Source organism: Megalopta genalis, chromosome 12, assembly GCF_051020955.1.
Source record: "Megalopta genalis isolate 19385.01 chromosome 12, iyMegGena1_principal, whole genome shotgun sequence".
NCBI classification, from domain to species: domain Eukaryota; kingdom Metazoa; phylum Arthropoda; class Insecta; order Hymenoptera; family Halictidae; genus Megalopta; species Megalopta genalis.
Window position 1 is genome coordinate 3,136,160 of NC_135024.1, and position 19,838 is coordinate 3,155,997.

A 19,838-nucleotide genomic window follows, 5' to 3' on the forward strand; every position below is an offset into this window, starting at 1 on the left:
TTTTCTCGCTTCTGTACCATTTTTGTTTTGTTACCATATTATTATTCTCGTGCGCGCTCCCTAGAAACTTAGTCAGATGTCAGACGATCGCGCTACGGCTAGCAGCAATCGGCGTTCTGAGGCGGACGAGCAGCTTCTCCTGAAGGAGTGGGATTTCACCCGCTTCTTCCAGGGTTTTAACGAAAGGTTGGATAAGATGAAGCAAGATCATTCGCAAGAGGCGGCCGACACGAATAAGTCCGGTAGCGAGGATCTTTCTTCGTCGTCTACCGAGAGAACGTTGAAGAGACAGGAGCAGTTGTCACGTAGGAAGTACGAAAACCATCAGCCTCAACAGCAACATCAACAACAACCGCAACAGCAGCAACAACAACAACAGCAGCAGCAGCAGCAACAGCAACAACAACAACAGCAGCAACAGCACCACCATCATCAAAAGCAACAACAGTTAAAGCCGGTGCATAGACGGCAAGAAAGCGATTCGAAGCTTGGCAATACGTCCAGCGCTTTTGCACGTGCTTTCCGCCGTGAGAATTCCGATTTTTTCCCTTCCGCGAGACATTCTGCATATTTACAGAAGTCGGACTCCTCAAGGTCGAGTATATTCGCAAGCGGTAACCGCCGCGGAAGCGAGATTAGTGTCGCCGGTGTCGCTGGTAAAAAGGGGAATGCCGTCAATGCCGGTGAACCGGTTCTTACAGACTTTTCGTTCGATCGTGATGGTCTTCAGAGGCCACGAAGAGAAAAGACAGAGAGCGAGATCGTTTTTGGTAGTAGACACGAGGCAAGAAGGTTCGACTTCGGACGTGATAAAGATGACACTACGAGGAGGCGCAGTTGTAGGCCATCAGACGCGGTTTCCGCCGCGGTTGACGAAGCGGGAACCATTAAGTCTACGGCCAGTACAACGGCTAGCGAGTACAGCCCAATTGTCACTCAGGTCAGTCCCCATACGAGCCCTGCCTGTGTGCTTGCCTAAGACATACCTACCGCATTACCTTTTGTCTATACCTTCGGTCTGTAACCTTCATCAATTTTCAACATCCATGTCATCAGTATCCGCATCCCTTACGTGTCTGTCGATATACTGAGCAATTCTTCTTTTATACCGTTTACCTAACGTGTTGTCCGCGTGGTCTCGTTCTTAACAAGTTTCGTTTTCCAACCATAATATTTCAATTTCTGTCATCGATATAATTACTAAAGAATCTAACTTCCAACCGGTCTATTTGAATTGAAAAGAATTATTGAAGAGTTTAGTCTTTGAATAATTTTATTTGAAAACAAAGTATCAGTATGATTATAGAGTTTAGTTTAATTATTAAAGAGTATAGACTTCAAAATATTTTATTTCAATTGAAAGTATTGTGTATTGAATGGATATGTTGTAGTTACATATTATATCGTGTCATAAACGAAGTTGCCTGCGACAATGAACAAAATTTGCAGAAACAGTGATTCTCCCTGTATTACTTCTCGGAGATGGTAGTGTGACTATAGAGAAAGGAGAATACTATTTTAGAATAATTCATGTTTTATATATTTATAATTATTTGAAATCAAGTGGTGTGGGAATAACATCAGGTTTGAGGTATTAAGTATAATTATTGCATGAATTTTCTGGGTTTTTTTTTCTTTCCCTTTTTTCTTTCACTTTTTATATTTATAATATTCTGCAAGATCTTTATAATTGCAATATTTATTTATAACGTTAAATTAAACCTGGACATTTTATATAGCTTTTATGTAGTATAGTCAATATTTTAAAAAAATACGACATATTACTGCTGTATAGCAGTAAGAGATGAAGAAATGTAATACAAGGGTCTTATTTGTCAAATTTAATTTTAATAATCAGGTTGTGATTTTATATTAAAAAGTTTAACATTTTGATTTTTTTTTAAAATGACTCAATTACTTTGCTTTGGATTACTACATCAAATAATATTTTTACAATACTATAGCACCAAGAGTTTTTTCACTTCAAGAGTATATAACGTCTTCATTATTCATATTGGAGAAGAGCTGAATATTTATATTCCGTAGATTTTGCAACATATAAATAATGACACGTTAAAGAAAGAAAAAGGGAACAGAATATCGACAGACATCTTTCACACTGAACTCTTACATCCATTTTCCGATATTTAACAGCATATAAAGATCAACATAGAAAGCTAGTCAGCTACGCTCGAATTTTAGGCGCATTTACCAATTATCTATATATCCTGTCTTCATTATTTTGTTTAACATTTACAGATATAAGTAGGAAAGATACATAACTATTAGTGCTATCAGTATTACTACTCTATTATCTTCTTCACTATTCCATTAGATCTTTCATTCAAAAAGGGATGCATACCACTTTCTTATAGTACAGTTGGAATATCATTAATGTATACATCGATATAGTAACACCAATTATGTCTTACCACTAACAGTACGTTTTACCATTGTGATAAAGGATGAGAAGATCATTACGCGATTAACAAAGCTTCACTAATTCAATGTTTGTTTGGTCCTTCCTGAACGAAATAGTAAAGTGATTTTATAGTGCGATATTCAGGAGTTATGGTGAAATATTCTTCATTTTCTATTTACAAGTTATAACTAAAATTCAGTAAATATTAAACAAGTTTGAGGTAATAAGGGTTAGAAGTTGTAAGTTTTATCTTTTAAATAATTGAAATATGTGTTGTATCTTAGGAAAATTCAGTTCATTTCTATTAACCAGAAAAATGGCTTAAAAATTTGACTCTCGAATTATAGTGAATTCATTACAATTAACTTCTTTTGTAGATAAATTAATATTTTCAAAATCGATATGTTAAAATTAAAATTTGAATTTGATTGGAGCATATTAAGAAAAGTGTAAGATCGTTTCTCTGATCGATATTATACTCTCTAAATCAATCTATACGAATGTTACTAATCTTATTTCATATGAATGAGAATTTACAACTTGTAATAATTATATTGTCTTTAAACTAATTTAATATTTTTTGAATTTTTCTTGTTTTTAAACTGCAAGCTAACTTATAACTGGAACGAATTTCGTTTTCTGAAGGTTTAACAGGTCCGAGGAAATGTAACTTACAATTAGCCTAGCATACAATTTAGTAGAAAAATATTGGCTGTTTAAATACATACATGTTTTATTATACCAAATTTTACACATTGCTGAAAGTTAAATTATCATTTAAAAAAAATAATAAGTTGTTGGATTTTGTTCTAGAACACTGAAAAGAAATTTGCAATATAAACAATGGAATCTTAATTATAATTTTAAAAACTTTGTTATGCTTTCTTTTTATGCTCTTTTGCCGGTTTCCAAATGGCACAATTATTGAAAACATAAAGTGATAGTTGAAACTTTATAATTTAATTTTATAACAATATTTTTAAGAACTCTGAAGTTTAAATGGTGATATTTAATTTTACAAAGAGACATAGAAAGTAATTGCTGTGAAGAATCAAAAGTTTTAACAAAGAAAAAAAATGTACTCTAATTTTGAGCAGCCAGTATTTCATGCCCTCATATTTCTCTTAAATCATAATTGCTGAGAATATAAGGTACAATTTTAGTTTAGATGAATTCCATATTTCGTCATTGAAAACGGATGACACAACGAATTACTCTAATGCTTAACATTGAATAACATCGGATTATAATACTTAAATGCAAATAATTAACAATGTGTTAATAACTCGGTTTCAAAGTGCTTTCACTTGTTACCCTTACAACTATTGCTGCTTTTGTTGCTGCTGCTAATACTACTGTTATTATCCTATCTCCCGTTGCAATACTATTAGAATTAACAAAATATTTTTGGGTTTTATCGGTAACGAAGATAGGTGGTGTTTAAGTAAGTTAATATTTTCTAAACGTATATATTTTGTGCAATAGAAATTAATGACATTATTTTGTTTTATCGTTATTAAAGACAAGAAAGTAATCGCAAAATTAGGATGGTTTATAATACTCTTATGCTGCAAGTTTTGATTGAGACATAAATCAATTATGAAAATTAAGTCACGGTTACTCTTTGAATTTATTTTCTATTAGTTTTATCAACATGCAGAAAGATAGCAAAAATTTTTTTTATAGTAACCAAATTTTTTATTTATTGTAGTTTTATTTCTGTTTTTAATTTATGATTATTTGAATTACAGTAGCGTATGACAGTAAATAAATTTTGGAGGGTTTTCCGCACAAAGAAAATAATTCTAATGTAAAATTCTGTCGGTGTACATTTTGGCTTTTAGAAACCATTCGTAGGAATTGAATTATTAAAGAAACAAATACAATGTCGAAACCAAATCTCATTAACATGGCTAGTAGAATAGATTTTGGGTAATTCATACTTTCTTAAGTATCAGTATCCTTACATAGTAAACGGGAGAAATATAATACATGTATACATATACATGCAAATATAAAATGACATCGTTTCCAAAAACTAAAATTCTAATAGTCATTCACTAACATCTAGTTTTAAATATAGCCGCTAAGTCTGACCATCGCTCGCTGTTACTACTTATAGCAAACTTGTAACAAGTCGACATCAAACTATTGTATAAAATACTAAAGAGACACATGACATGATTCGGAAGTCACGCATGATAGTGATATTAGGAAAATGAAACTCTCTCCATTTTCTTCAACTAAGAAAAGTAGAACATTTCTTTAATGACTTTAGGTAGACGATAGGATTTAAATTACAATGTTCCATTTAGATTTACATTCCAGGATATAAAATTAGCTTCGCAACACAGTTTATACCCGAACTATCTACTAAAACCCACTGTTAGGCATTCCTAAACACATTGACGACGAATCTTCCATTATCTTCGTGCTAATGAATCCTGTGCCAGTGATTCGAACGAAAAATCTAGAAGAACGCGAAACAATTTCGTCCCGAATCCCCGATTCCCAATATTCCTCATCTGAAGGCATAGATCGAACGTGTGACCACCACAGCATCGTTACTCGATATTAATCCTGTTACCATCGGGAACTACTCACTACCATTGTTACTACTAAAACTACTATCATCACTGCTGCTGCTAACACAGTTCCATGTCTATTCGAAAACTAATCCCCCTCCTTCCTTTGTTTCGAATGATGCATAAGTTACTTGGTATGCAGACAAAACATACGTCGGTATCACTTCTACAACAGTTATCGTCAATTTCGAATTCCGAGCCTAACGAGGAGGATTAACCGCATGGAATTTCTTTGAGGATATACGTCTTGTTTCTGCGTAACACCATCGTGTGAGGGGAAAACTGCTAACGTTGCTGCGATCGTCGCGACAATAATTATCGACGCGGGATTCGGAAAACGACCGGTGAACTAGTTATTTTATGGAAGTGCGTCGTCCTAAACCCGACGTCGTTGTCGTTACCGTTCACGTCACGGATCTCTCCATGCAGGTTCAGTGATCCTTTCAATCGACCTTCTTGTTTTTCCACTTTACTTTTTGTTTATTTCCAATCGTCTCACGTTTTAACAAGACCGTCAGAGTTTCCGTTTCACCGTCTTTCAATCAGCAAAACGTTAACATGTCTTACTTTCAATTTGATTAACCGATGGTTCACGATACGGTAATGGAGTTGAACCCGATGATCGAGCATGGATCTTATGGATCCTTGTAATGGCAGAGCGACTGGTGTGAGAAGAACGCTGACAATTCATTTTCGATTCTAACACCTGCGTGGAACTTTGTGTGTGCTTATGGTTCTTCTTGCCCGCTTTTCTCGGCGCAGACCGCCGCGCGTTTCACTAACTTGGAAAGTTCAAAGTTGATCTTGTCGTTGCTCTTGTAATCATCTTTTGTTGGAACACTTTTTCTGTTCGAAGAACATTTTGATGTTTGTATCAGAAGTGAGAGAAACCGATCATTGAAGATCTCGTTGCTCCTGTATTCGTCTTTCGTTAGAATAGTTTTGGTGAACATTTTGAAGCATGTTAATAGCAGTGAGAAGAATCAATCATTGAATATCTCGTCGTTGCTCTTGGATTCATCTTTTGTTAGAATTGAGAGAAATCTGTCGATAGAAATGTGTGAGATAATTAATGCAATAGAAATTAACTATAATTTTTTGAACGACGAAGTTATTTAATTATTAGAGTTATTTAATATTATATAAAATAATCTTGACAATATTCTTTCATCATATCTGCTTGATTATCTTTCATATGGAGCTTTAGTTAACGGAGACCAAAATGATTAAAAGCTTAGCCAATCTCCAAGATTTCTATGAACAAGCAAGGAGCAAGAAAGTTTAGTTAGCAATCTTTTTCTCAATTGAAATTCTATTCGAGATTGAACGAAAAGAAAGCAAAGTAAATGAAAGGATAACTGAGCAGCGAGAAGATTAGCGCCGTACCTGCAGCAACAGAGAAAGATTTTGCGGTATTTTTGTGTCACTAACGCTTACACTTTCTCGGTGTATTTTAGAAGCGTCTGATCATTCTAACGTTCGAGTCAATCGCTTTACAATCTCATAGGAGAGACACTGTTCCGATTACCGCGTTAACACGGAAAAATGATCGGACGGTGAAAATCCGGTGCATGCTCGTTTAAAAAGAATCCCGTCATCCGCGTGGAAAGAGGACCGCCTTTCATACAATACGGAGTCTTTCGTGTTTTATTTTCCCATCTGCATTCGCAAAGCGAGATCGATGCGCCTTCCGAGACAGAAGAGATAACGGAGATTCCGAGAACAGAACGCCAGTTAATCGCCGCTAACGAGACGTGTGTGCGTGTGCTTTGTGTTAATTGACTCTATAATATCGTCTGCTTGTGACAATTGCACGGCCATGAATGGAAACCGTTTAGAGAGAGAGATTCAAGTCTACGAAAAAAACAAAAAAAAAATACAGATCAATGCTCGCAGGGATAAATAGAGTATTGAAAGAGAAAGAAGTGCGACGATAGAGAAACAAGGATGACGAAAGAACAGACGTGTTAAGAGGAAAGGGGCAATCTATATTCATATATAAATATAAAACATCATCCATATTTATATTTATATACCTGCGTGTACGTATATATCGACGTGTATACACACGCAACGAGCAATCATTGACGTTGGAGACCTTACGGGATGCATATATCGTGTCCGAGATCATCGTTTTGCATGACGCTTCTAGCGTGTGAAATATGTGTGTTTCGCGTTACTTGTGTTGCCATGACGCAGCATGTGCCAAGCATGCTTCAATCTGTGTGCTGAACAGGTGTGTGACTCGCAACTTCGTGATTTTTTTTTTCTTGTTTATGTAATATTCGCAGATCTACAAAACAGATCGACCGATGATCGTAGTTAGCCCTGTGTTAGAGGCCGATGTCTTGAACGTAGAGAATCGTTTGTTCGCCGTCGTTTGTGTATCTTGACAATCGACCACGACGTAGTGAATCTTGCAATTTTTTTTTTGTAGCTGATTAAAGAAAATGCAAACGACCGTACGCTTTACAGGGTCCACTGTATTGAACTGTTGCTCGCTGTCTTTAACTCTCAAATGATTCTCCGGTTGTTGCGCTTCGTGCTTCTCTCTTTTATTTCGTGTCGCCATCGATGTGACTGTGTTATAATATTAATTCCCCCCCCTTTACGCGCCTGGATCGAGCTCGATCAACAAGATCGCGCTGATCTTCGCGCCGTGACGACGTGTATGCTAAGTCTTAAGGGTAGCGCGATGCGAAAATAGATCGGTAATCGGTGCTTCAAGCGCTGTATACTTGTGTAGTCACTGGAAGAGTCTGTATGTTTACGTAGAGATTATGCGATACTTATTTAAGACGTTCGACATCTCACCGTTTTCATGACAAACGCGATGCAGAATTGTAGTTACATCGTAAATCCGCATCTACACCCCCGACAATTTTGTATTGTTAGACGTTCTCGCTGAGTAGGCTGATCGAACGATTAGTTGAAGCGAATCCTTGTTAATTAATCCGCACCACTGCATGAGCCCACTTCTCATTTATGTTTTGCACTGTAGTGTATATAGTTTTAAGGATAAATTTGTTTGTTGTTTTATTTTATTTTTTCTTTTACTCTTGTGTGTGTGTGTATGCAACATACAAAGTGTTCGTAAATATTTGTTCCTAGCCTTACCACCGATATACATAGGCTAGCGAAACCGATCGGATCGCTTGCGAGTTTCGATCGGTGATTATCGTTCTTTTGATCGCTTCTTTGCACCATTCGCCCATCTATTATTTACGTTTGTTCATTTTCACGCTTGCGTTCTTTTTCGTTGTCGTTTAATCTTCCGATGCTACTCTGCTGTCCCGTACCTCGTGCTCCCTCGTTCCATCGCTTTCCCTAAATTTTCCGGCAACCTTTGCACTTCAGTCGATTTTTCCTTTTTCGAGTTGTTTATTTCATGTTTTCACTCACTGTCCGGCGGCGTCGAGACCTGAATTTCTCCTAGTAAAACCAGATGCAGCAGAAAAGAAAAATTCAAACATTGATCGTCAACATGTATTTGTTTATATTTTTGTTGTTGTTATTTTACGGTACTGTTTGGATATTGTCAACTGAATGATCATATTTTATATTTCATCGTTATTATCATTGCCTACAATGTTTAAGTAATTTTTACAATTTTTAAGCAATATTGCTATATTGTTATAACTTAGCTAATTTATTAACTTGTTCGTTCTTGTTACGAATTGTGTTAAATCTAAGAAGACAAATATTTTGATAAAAATAGAAACTTAATGGTTATCTAAGATTTGATAAGGAAAGTTGTATTTTAATATAATAATATTTATTCTTCCTCTGAGTCGAATTTGAATAGAAAATTGTTTTGCTAAAAAAAGATTATCGAGGTAACATTTTTAGAGATTTCATGATCGTGGATGTTTTTCTTTAAATGGGATTGTATATTTGTATTATCGTTACAATAGCTAAGGTGAAAACGTATCCTTAACAAATGCTCAATATGACGAGCAAATATTTGTCTCTCATCAACAAATGTTTATATGTTAATAAGATTTTTTTAAGACAAGACAATTTTTGGGACAATTGAAGCCAGAAACAGTTATTCTACAATTTGACTTACTGTTTGTACATAATCTCTTTTTTCAGACTAGTTCACTAGCACAGTGCACACTTATTTTATTTTCCTAACGTATGCTTCTATGTATATTGTATATTGTTTGTTTTTTACAACTTCTAACACTAATTTATTATAAGATTTCAATGTAAACGGAACATTTATTTCTTCACAATATTACCAAGCACAACGAACAATTATGATTATGAAATATTTTTACAACTGACAACACTATTATCCGTTTTCAGAAAGAAAATAGCTGAAGTCATCATAAATAGATTACTTATTTCTATACAATGTCACACTCAAAATAGAACATCATTAACATTAAAACCAATACAATGCCATTTTACAAACATTACTCTTTTTTATATTTAATTTATTCAACATTCATAATCTCAAAACAAATTATCTCAGACTTCACGATACAAAAATAATACGATTATTCAGTTGCTTCATGTAATTGTTCTGCATAACATACCACTAGAAATCTGAACAGATTTTTCTTTTTTTTACCTTATTCAACACTCATTATTGATCAAATTATTCATTCATAATCAATTCCACTAAGATAATTTCCAGCATAATTTGATATCTCCTGACATAACTAGAAATCATTTATTTACTTGTTACGTTGTGTATGAATTTACAATATGAGCTTATGTTGACCATTAAGGATTGAAACAATCAATGATTAAAAAGAAGTTCAGGTCTTCATCCTTCGACAGATCTTACTAGCTGCCCGGTCTGATTTGCCGTCTCAACGACTGTTTCAATTGCCGGACGATTGCTTTTCAGAACCGTGAAGGTGGCGACCGGCCGCGAGGCGGGGGCGGTGGGGGTGACTTCCAGAGATCGGATTCATCCCCCGGATCTAGGCCCAGCTCAGTCCTTCCGGATCTATTAACATCATCGCCGAGCCAGCGACAGGACAAGTCCACCAGTGAGGAGGTTAGATGTACAACAATCTTTCTCATCTTCTCTCTTTCTCTCTCTCTTTCTCTTTTCTCTCTTTCTCTCTCTCTCTCTCTTTCGTACGTAGACGCGAAAGCACATACTTGCATACATATTTAGACCCGTTCAATACCACGTTCGATGCCACGTGGATCACTGGTGACCCGTGTCGTTGAGCTCACGGCATTGGAACTTGTAATTTTTACAGTTTTGTTCGTTTTTTGCGTTTGGTACAATTTTTGTGAAAGAATGACTACATTGTCACGTAAGTAATCATGTAATGTACAGTGCATATAGAGGTACATGATCATTGCGAACCTAGTTGTTTATAGTAGTGAATAGGGATGATCAGTTTTATGGAGTGTGTTTTCATAGAGTACCGTCGATTCTGATTGTATGTTACACTTTCATGTTTCAACTTCCTATTCTCTGTCTCGTGGCATACTCTTGTCTTATTTCTTTTTTTTTTTTTTAGTTTTGATTTCCTTCCTTGCACTGGTAAGGGACGAATTAGAATACTCTTCTATGGCACTTAGTTGCATCGTTCGACGAAAAGTTGATTGTTGATATTGAAGCTTGGATTGTGCAACATTTTCTAGCGGACTGTCCAAGATTCTCAGTGCGTTACTCGTTACTTCTACTTAGATTTTGGTTTATGAATTTTTGCGACCACGGTAGCCCCAATCAGCCATGTACACTTGTTGGTATAACTATGATATAACAAGATTTATAGCGTAATACTTATAATAACATAAGATAAAATCGGAAATTGACAATCACATTTTCAAAAGAAATATTCAGAGCATAATTATACAATATAAGATAAAATTAATCGTTTTATTATAATTTTTTCTTTTTTACATATGCATATTCGAACAGTTTAGAAATGAAAAGATTCTCTGGGAAGATTCTTTAAAATAAGATGATGGAATTTGATTATAGTTAGTCAGAAATTTGGTAGCAAGTAGAAGTATCGAGTAATGGCCAGATACAGCTTTGAAAAATGTTGATATTAATTAATTTGAGACAACAATCTCGTATTATATGTACTTGGATTATTTATTTTTTCACATAAAATCAATCCTTTTTATTGTACCATGATTTTGACACAAATTAGTATGATTAAAACTCTATGATTTCTACTCTCCGCCAAAGTTTTGTTGATATTTTCTCTGACACGTTTTCTTCTATTTGAGATCCCTTGCCTTGCATAACTATTTCTCTCTAGCCATAGTATAGCTATTTTCAAAGTTACGTTACGCCTCCATGTACAAATTATTTATACAGTGTGACACCTTTTTCTTAAACACAAATAGTTATCTGTTTCACTCATTCGCATTGCGGTTATTATTAAGAACAACACCGAGCCGCTGAAAATTTGCATTCAATCGAAAGCAATCAATGAATCAGCCTGTACACATCAACTGACAGTACATTACATGACCGTGTTAATTTTAATGACAAAGAATGCCAAACGAATCACAGTGATCACCAGCCATGGTTCACACGACATCGAACATTTTAAAAAGATCATCGTCTTTTGCGATATATCGTATTCTTTCCCTATAAGCACGCTTTGGCAATCTTCTCGTAATCACTTTGCCATTCCCACCATGGAGCTACATACTTGCCAATAAGCAAGCTTTGCTAGGGAAGAGGTAGGAAGCAATGGAAGCAATGGAAGCAATGGAAATCATCGACACAGCTTTTGCACACTGTTTGATTGATAGGAATTTACCAGTGTATTGACAAAATTCATCTGCATAAAAATATTAAGTAATGATGACTTTAAAAAATGCGGAGCTAAAATTACTTTTAATAACATGAAAAAGTATATTTTTTTATGATAAAAATTCTGTTTCAAGCTCGTCATTTCAAGCATGTTGCGGCGTTAATTTTTTAAGTGAAACACGTTATTTTTATTGCATTAATCAATGCAAATTTTTCGTCGTTTTTAACACGACAGTATACAAATTAAGTTACAGTGGAAATATATATAAAGTAGTAAATCAAATGTTATACGATATAATAATTTCTACAATATCCTGTATTATCTTATGATGATTATAAATAGAATTTAAAGATTATCATAAAATTTCTTGTATCAAAAACAAATTACTCTGGCTTCGGTGAAATGTTATCAGTCAAAATAGTGTTGGCAGCTTCGATTTCCATTGTTCTCTCTAATCACGTTGCCAGTACTGAGCTTATAAGGAGGGAATACGCATCTGAATTCAAATAGCGCGAGCGCTCCCCTTCTTCTGCAATACGTCTCATCCCTTTCCCTCTATTCTGTTTTTTTTTCATGGCACTTCAATATAAATACAATATGTGTCTTGATCGAGATATACGATCTTCTGATCATCATCATCTATATATTCAGTTATTGGCTGCGCTTATCGATTTGAACCCTTCGAAGCGTTCACTATTTATAGAACGCCGATGACACTGAATTGTTTATTCTCTGCAGGGTGGGGTAAGACGAGAGGTACTGTCGAATAGGAAGCAATTCTACGAGCGAGAACAAAGGAAAAAATTTGCAATACATTTTTTCATACGAAGCTTATCTTTCTGCGATACCGAATTTAAAAATTTCCACAACGAGCCTGTGTTTGAGTATGCTTTTGCACACGCTTCTATTATTATTAATCGCTTTTGTTATATCTGACAGAAGGCATTTGATCGATGATTTAATTTTTTTTTGTCTTCTTTTTTCTGTTAGATTTTTCAAATATATTCCATTTACGACGATTTAATTTTAATATGTTGGTGGATAGTTCATATCTTGTGATATTACAGAATACAGGCAATAATAATAATATTAATGTAGTTCTCGCAAAGAATGTGTTAATTAAGTGCGAGAACAATAAAATGAAGTAATCGTTTTCATCTAAGGAAGATATTAATATAATAATAATAATAAAGGAAAGAAAACTGATTCCTAGTCATATTTCTTGTTCAGAAAGTAAAGTTGTAATATTTTTTGATAAAAATTAACTTGAACTCTGATATGTTCTCAAAATTACTAATATTATTAATTTTTCATATATTTTAATATTTATTTATTCTTGTAATAAATATGTAAATAATTTCTTTTCTAATCAGATATTTTAATTTTTATTTGTAGTAGCGCTGTATCATTACTGTTTCACTCTTGTTTTGCCACTATCGTCTTTATATTTTGTTAGTAGATATAGAAAGCATTGGCCAGACAAATGTTAGCTAACCGGTATCTGAAAGCACAGGTAATCAGGATTGATACTTTCGAACACGAAGCTTCATATGAAAAAGTGTGTTTGACATTTTTAACTTATTTTTGCATGATAAAATTGCCTTGAGTCTAATTGTACAAAACGTAATCTATCCGTTTCTATTGGTTAGGTATGATTTAAATAAGCGCACAAATAGTAGAACGAAACTCCATTTATATGCTCCCATTCGGAGATTATTATCTCATATACTTGGATTTAAAAAATTGCCTTTTTTTACACTGACTTTATACATTTGTTAACGTTTATACGTAATGCAAGGTATCAAATTATTAAGTTTGCAAATCAATATTTATTTACATTCACATTAGTTACGAAGTCTCTATGACAATGTAGATCGATATAACATTTTGCAGTTTAATAGATAATATCGAGAACGTAACAGATAAATGAATAAATTTGCAACAGTCTAGTTTCGGTAAATAGTTCGATTCATTAACGTTTTATCGATCAGTTAACATTTTCCCGACACGATAAATTGTGTAATTGTGCATCGAACGTAATTAAGTTTTATGTTGTTTATATAATTGAAACGTACAGATCCAAGTAAATGGAATCGAAAGAAATGGAAGTTGCAGGTAATTGACATTCAGATAAATGGAGTTCGAACGAATGAAATTGAGATAAACGAGTTTTCCTATAACGAATAGGGAAATCAATTAGGTGAATTAATGGCAGCATAGTCAGAGTCCACGGTTCGATGAACGAAGCCAATAAATACGTGCGTAGATATGTACCGTGTATGTTACTGTGTTTACCCGCGAACTTGATCGGACTTTTGCATTCATCGCTAAACACGATTCAGTAAATCGTTTCACAAGAAGTTGCGAAAGAAAAAGACATGATTAACGAAAGAAACGTGCAATAATGCTGATTGTCAAGTTGAAGGGTTTACACATAGGACGCCTCTTGCTTTGTGTTAAGTACCTTGTGAATGCTTTGCTTTATAGTCTTCTACGTCTGACAACTTACTAAAGCGAATATATACAGTATAGTATTCTGTGATGATCGGATCTTGTGATGATCGTTTTAGTGCAGTCAGCCCGAGCAACATACATATGTATTATATGTATACGTAGACGTGTAGAGTGTCGTTAATTTAAAGAGATGTCAATGGTTTCACGACAATCGTCGAGGCCTCGACGATCATTTATTTATATCTCACGTACAGGTAGTTTCCTCGACAGGTAATCAGCATCGAGGAAACGTGCGTAGGAGTCAACAACGTCGAGGAAATTTAATTCGGAATTTTACAAAGGACTTTTCCATTTTGCGATAACATTGGTCGTTATGTAGTCGGTTCGTCGGAGAACAAAAGCAGCGGTAGAGAAACGATCGCTATTGGTATACGAATGAAAAACGATTTTATTCATTTTAGAATGTTGATTTTATCGTCACATTCACTGATATTACAGTTTCGTTTCGTAATGAATTTTAAGCGCAGTTACAAAAGTCTACATACAGTTGTAAAAATGACACGATATAAAAGCTTTTGCGTATTTCACAGACGTCAATTAACTTGATAGTTTTTAATCAAATAGATTCTACAAAATGACGACGTTTCTTTTTTATCACAGTTTCGTTTATCTTAAATTATGAAATTTTATGTATATAGTCAAACTATAAATCAATTGAAAAAAATGAAAAACATATAAGGATTTATTAAAATTGTCACTGATATAGTTTTCCAAAAAATAATTTCTTTTATTTACTGATCTGTTTAATAACAACTAATATAGTAATTCGTGGCCACAAAACGTTCGAAAGCTTTGTTTCAGTGTATGCAGTCTTCTGTGATTGATTGCTTATTCAATTTCGATCTTTAATAATTTGTTCTTCTATCTTTGTCCGACAATTTGTTCATCATAATTTGTTAGCGATTTTCATAGTTAACAATTTGAATTTGTATATAGATAGTTGGCAGTTTATTTCTCGTGTTCTACATTTTTTATTTTCACGGCAGAACTAATTTTGAAAAGAATTTTATCGAAATTCTGCCACGAACCAAATTGAATTCTTCTTCGATTTATCCACGACTAGATCGATTGCTAGTGGAAGAGGCCATCCAGATCGATTAAAAGCATTCTATTGTTAACAATTATCTCGTTTAGTATGCAAATTGATATCTCGTTTTACCAATTCAATAATCGACATAGTATTTCTCGCAATTAGATAGATCTCGTTTACTATCCACATTCCAGTATCATAAATGCAAGTAACATTAAAGATGTCGCATCAGATTTTATTGATACAAAAAACTGATGTATGCAATTTAAAGTGGACTAGAAAAATTCACGTTATGTAAAGTCGTGTCCGCACCACTTGACTACTGTTACATTTTAATATGGAGTTCTATAAAAATTGAAGGAAAACAATGTTGCAGAGCCAAGAATCCGGTGAGAATGCGACTTAATTAATAACAATTTTACTTTCCTTTGACTTTCCAACTTTTAAAAGACGTTCCTTATAAATCTCTGTGCACCGGATATAAAAGTCTTCTTTTCCCTACGTGCAATTAATGCATTTCTTTTACTGTTCCATCAATAATAGATTCGCATAATTCTACATTATTTAAAGATCAACTGTAATTTCTTATCAACTTCTTTGATAAATATAAATAAATATCTGCATAGTTATTACATTTAACTCTCGGATGGCTCAATTGATTCCACTTTGACGTAGAGTTACAGATTAGTTCCAATTAAATCCTGTTCCAGTAGCCACTTGAAATCATGAGCTATTTGTACCAACGTAGATCTTAAAGCGATTCAGAAATATGTAAAATAATAGCCAGAGAATTCCCGTTCAAAAAGAAGAGTTTCATAGATTGCACATAGCCGGAAAGAAGGATTTGCTAATTCGTGTTCAGTGCTAGAGATGCGAAAAAGGTAACACGGCTCGTTAAAAGTTCGAAGTCCAAGTATGCGTTGAACCATCGAAAACATTCAAAAACTTGGCACGAGACAACCGTGCCGACAGCGATCCGCACTGTTTAATTAATTGCGAATAGTTTACGCATTGCGTCCCTCTGTATATTGCGAGAATCCGCGAAAGCGGTCACAATGCGTTTGTCAGCGTGACTAATTCAGGATTCTGTTGTGTGTTGTGGGACACGTGGGAGCTCTAATCCGAAGGGCAGGGCCCTATCTACTGACCATCCCAATCCCAATACTAATTGCAATGTAAGTATTCATTTATCCATTTATACTTCAGTGTCGCTTTGTCTCCTCTCATGAGAATGTTCCTGACATAATATAGACGAAAAAAAAAATATATATATATACAAAAAACAGAACAAACAATAATATTGAAAACAAGCAACACAACGAACTCCCCTAACTCTCTTTTTTTCTCTGTCTGTCTTAACTCTTCGATCTCTTCGTTCGAGTAATATACCGCGAGGAATGTCGATCTCCTGAATGCCACTCTGTCCACCTTACTTTTGGTTTCTGGGCTCTCTTGTTTTGGTATCAATGAACGAACTTCCCAGCACGATCGAGATTTTATACTTTGTTGGATCACGCTCTGTACAATCTCGTACTTCTCTTACTTACTTACCTATTGACACGTAGGAGGAAGAAAATAAATCTCACGAGAAACTCCTGGACGTTTGAAATACATTTATTAACGCTGGCTGCACCGATGAGTAATCCGCTATTGTTTCATTCATAGATAATTATCGTTATCATTAGATCTAACATATTGTAGACGATTGTTTCCATAAGGGTGAATAAATAAATTCTAAACATTTTTTTAATACAATATCTAAACTGCGGATTTTTATGCGAAATGAAAATTGTCTGCATTAGTCACAATTATTTCTTTAATAATTTTAATGATTTGTTAATAATATAATAATGTTTTTAAATTCTTTAAATATTGTCATTGTCTTGAGACCGATCAACTAATTTTTGTCACAAACGCATAAAGACCGCAGTCTAAATAATTACTATTGCCTAATTTATAATAGTTTTCAAGCGTACCGTCCACAATGCGTTAATTTGCATAGTTCACGTTAAGAGAGTTTCGAAAAGATTACTCATTGGTGCACCGAATAGATCAGAAATATACCGTTGATTTTTCCAAGATTTGTCACGACTCTTAGCGAAAAAAAGTTGATTTTGTGCTTCAGCTTGTGTGTTTTTGTTTTGTCTCTTGCACCCGGTCCGTGTAGTCCCGTACCAAAGTTTTTCTGTTCGTGTAACAATTTGTTTGTGGTAATATATTGTGTATGATTTTATCGTTGCAACGTTTTCTGTTCTACTCTTCTACAGTTGACTCGTGTTCGGTTCCGTTTACTTCTCTCGTTCTGCATGCGACACTTCATACATACTTTTCTGTTCCTTTTAATTTCTTCTCGATTCACCAACGCTGTCTATCGATTTACCATCACTCTGTTTGTTTCGTATTTGTTGGTTTTACAGTAACATACACACCATCCTCGATAGCCTCTAATTTCTGGTCCGCGAGACGCCCATGCGCGAGACTGAAAGTGATTTTTCGTTGCAGTATCGGCAAGCGGTTAAATCACCACCCCCGTTTGCGCTCCAACAGAAGCAGAGATCATTCCTGACCTTCGGTTTCGGTGCTGGACCGGCCAGGAGGGAGTCACATGTGAACGTTAACGTGACACCGACCAGCCACGATCTTGCGTCCGATACACCTGAGATTCGCAAATACAAGAAACGTTTCAACAGCGAGATACTCTGCGCTGCGCTGTGGGGTAGGCATACCATAGGAATCTCGCTGGGACATCGTGTTTACCATTTCATCAGTCATTAACACTAAGCATACTCAGTTGGTCAAAATGACTGGTTGCACATTTTACACTTTAAAGTCGTTGAAATTAGAAAGACTCTTTCATAGAAAATGATTGCGTTCATATTTTAATGCAAGTAAACATTTTAATGAAAATGGTGAAAAGTCTGAATACATTTAGTCTCGCCATCGTTATGAAACAATATATATATCAGTCACATTTACTGCTCAGTAAGTTCAGTGTTAAACCGTGTATGGGCAACCAAAATGCGGAAATGAGTTTATATTATTTTACTTATTTTTAATTAAAATTTGTTATTAAAAACATTTTATAATGATATCACTATAACTAAATGATTATTTGGATTGCATTTCACTCAGAGTAAATCTGTAAATAATTTATCTAAGATATCTGGTTATCTTGCTAATCTATTCAACATTTTTAAAACTATTTCTCCGAATAGTAAAAACAGTTATAATGTGTACAAAGTAGTATCTTTCTGTAAATTTTAAAAGATTAATAGTAGTCTGATTGAAGTGCCAAATAATGGATCATTAAGTTATTGAAGTTTTGACGTAATTGTGTATTTTCTTTCAATTATGCAGCAAAATCTTTCATGATTCAATGCATTTTGATTCTCGCAGGAGTAAATCTATTAATTGGCACCGAGAATGGCCTTATGCTATTAGATCGAAGTGGTCAGGGTAAAGTGTATCAGTTGATAAGCAGAAGACGGTTTCAACAAATGGAAGTCCTCGAAGGTCAGAACATTTTGGTCACGATTAGCGGAAAGAAGAATCGAGTACGGGTATATTATCTTTCCTGGCTGAAGAGTAAGATTCTACGAACCGACGGTCACAGCGACGTAAGATTTTCATTTTTTTCCCGATAAACTGTCAATAATATTAATTGAAGTAGTTAAACAATTTTTGATTTCTATATTTCAGCAAGTGGAGCGGCGCAATGGTTGGATCAACGTCGGTGATCTTCAAGGAGCGGTGCATTTCAAAATAGTTAAATACGAGAGAATAAAGTTCCTCGTTATTGCGCTGAAAGATTCCATAGAAATTTATGCCTGGGCGCCAAAGCCTTACCATAAGTTTATGGCGTTTAAGTCGTTCGGTGAGCTCGCGCATAGACCGCTTCTTGTTGACCTTACCATAGAAGAAGGCACAAGGTTGAAAGTTATTTATGGCAGCGCTGATGGTTTCCATGCCGTTGACTTGGATTCGGCTACGGTTTATGATATTTATTTGCCAAAACACGTAAGAGCACTTTAATTATATAATTCTCAAACTAGTACTTAACACCGATCGCATTGAGGCTTGTACAATTTTATTGAGTTAAATTTCTTCTTGTTTCACGAACTTCAATTAGTTTAGTTCATTTATGATATATTATACAATACAATTTTCGTTAGAAATACCTTCATTTATATGATAAATACTTTTATCGACGCTTTTTGTTTTATTACAGACTCAGGGACCTATTTGCCCACACTGCATCGTTGCATTACCAAACAGTAATGGTATGCAGTTACTACTGTGTTACGATAACGAAGGTGTATATGTCAACACTTACGGTAGAGTTTCCAAGACAATGGTCCTTCAGTGGGGTGAAATGCCCACGAGTGTTGCTTACATAGGTACGGGACAAATAATGGGCTGGGGCAATAAGGCGATTGAGATTAGGAGCGTAGAAAGTGGACACCTCGACGGTGTATTCATGCACAAGAAAGCTCAACGGCTCAAGTTCCTTTGCGAGCGTAATGATAAGGTTCGTTTGA

At 34.8% G+C, this 19,838-nt stretch overlaps 1 protein-coding gene across 13 annotated transcripts in view; it reads left to right on the forward strand.

Annotated features, from left to right (window-relative positions):
* Positions 1–19,838, forward strand: part of msn (serine/threonine-protein kinase msn) — a 56,963-nt gene that overhangs the window by 32,314 nt on the left and 4,811 nt on the right. For 7 of the 13 annotated variants that reach the window (XM_033485024.2, XM_033485033.2, XM_033485029.2 and 4 more), the window contains 6 exons: positions 65–940; positions 9,869–10,021; positions 17,803–18,016; positions 18,697–18,917; positions 19,000–19,317; positions 19,529–19,828. In XM_033485024.2, coding sequence (XP_033340915.2) covers positions 65–940; positions 9,869–10,021; positions 17,803–18,016; positions 18,697–18,917; positions 19,000–19,317; positions 19,529–19,828 — 2,082 coding nt within the window. Of the gene's footprint in view, positions 1–64; positions 941–9,868; positions 10,022–12,494; positions 12,513–17,802; positions 18,017–18,696; positions 18,918–18,999; positions 19,318–19,528; positions 19,829–19,838 lie in introns of all 13 variants that reach the window. The other 6 variants (XM_033485036.2, XM_033485037.2, XM_076525526.1 and 3 more) reach the window with 4 other exon arrangements.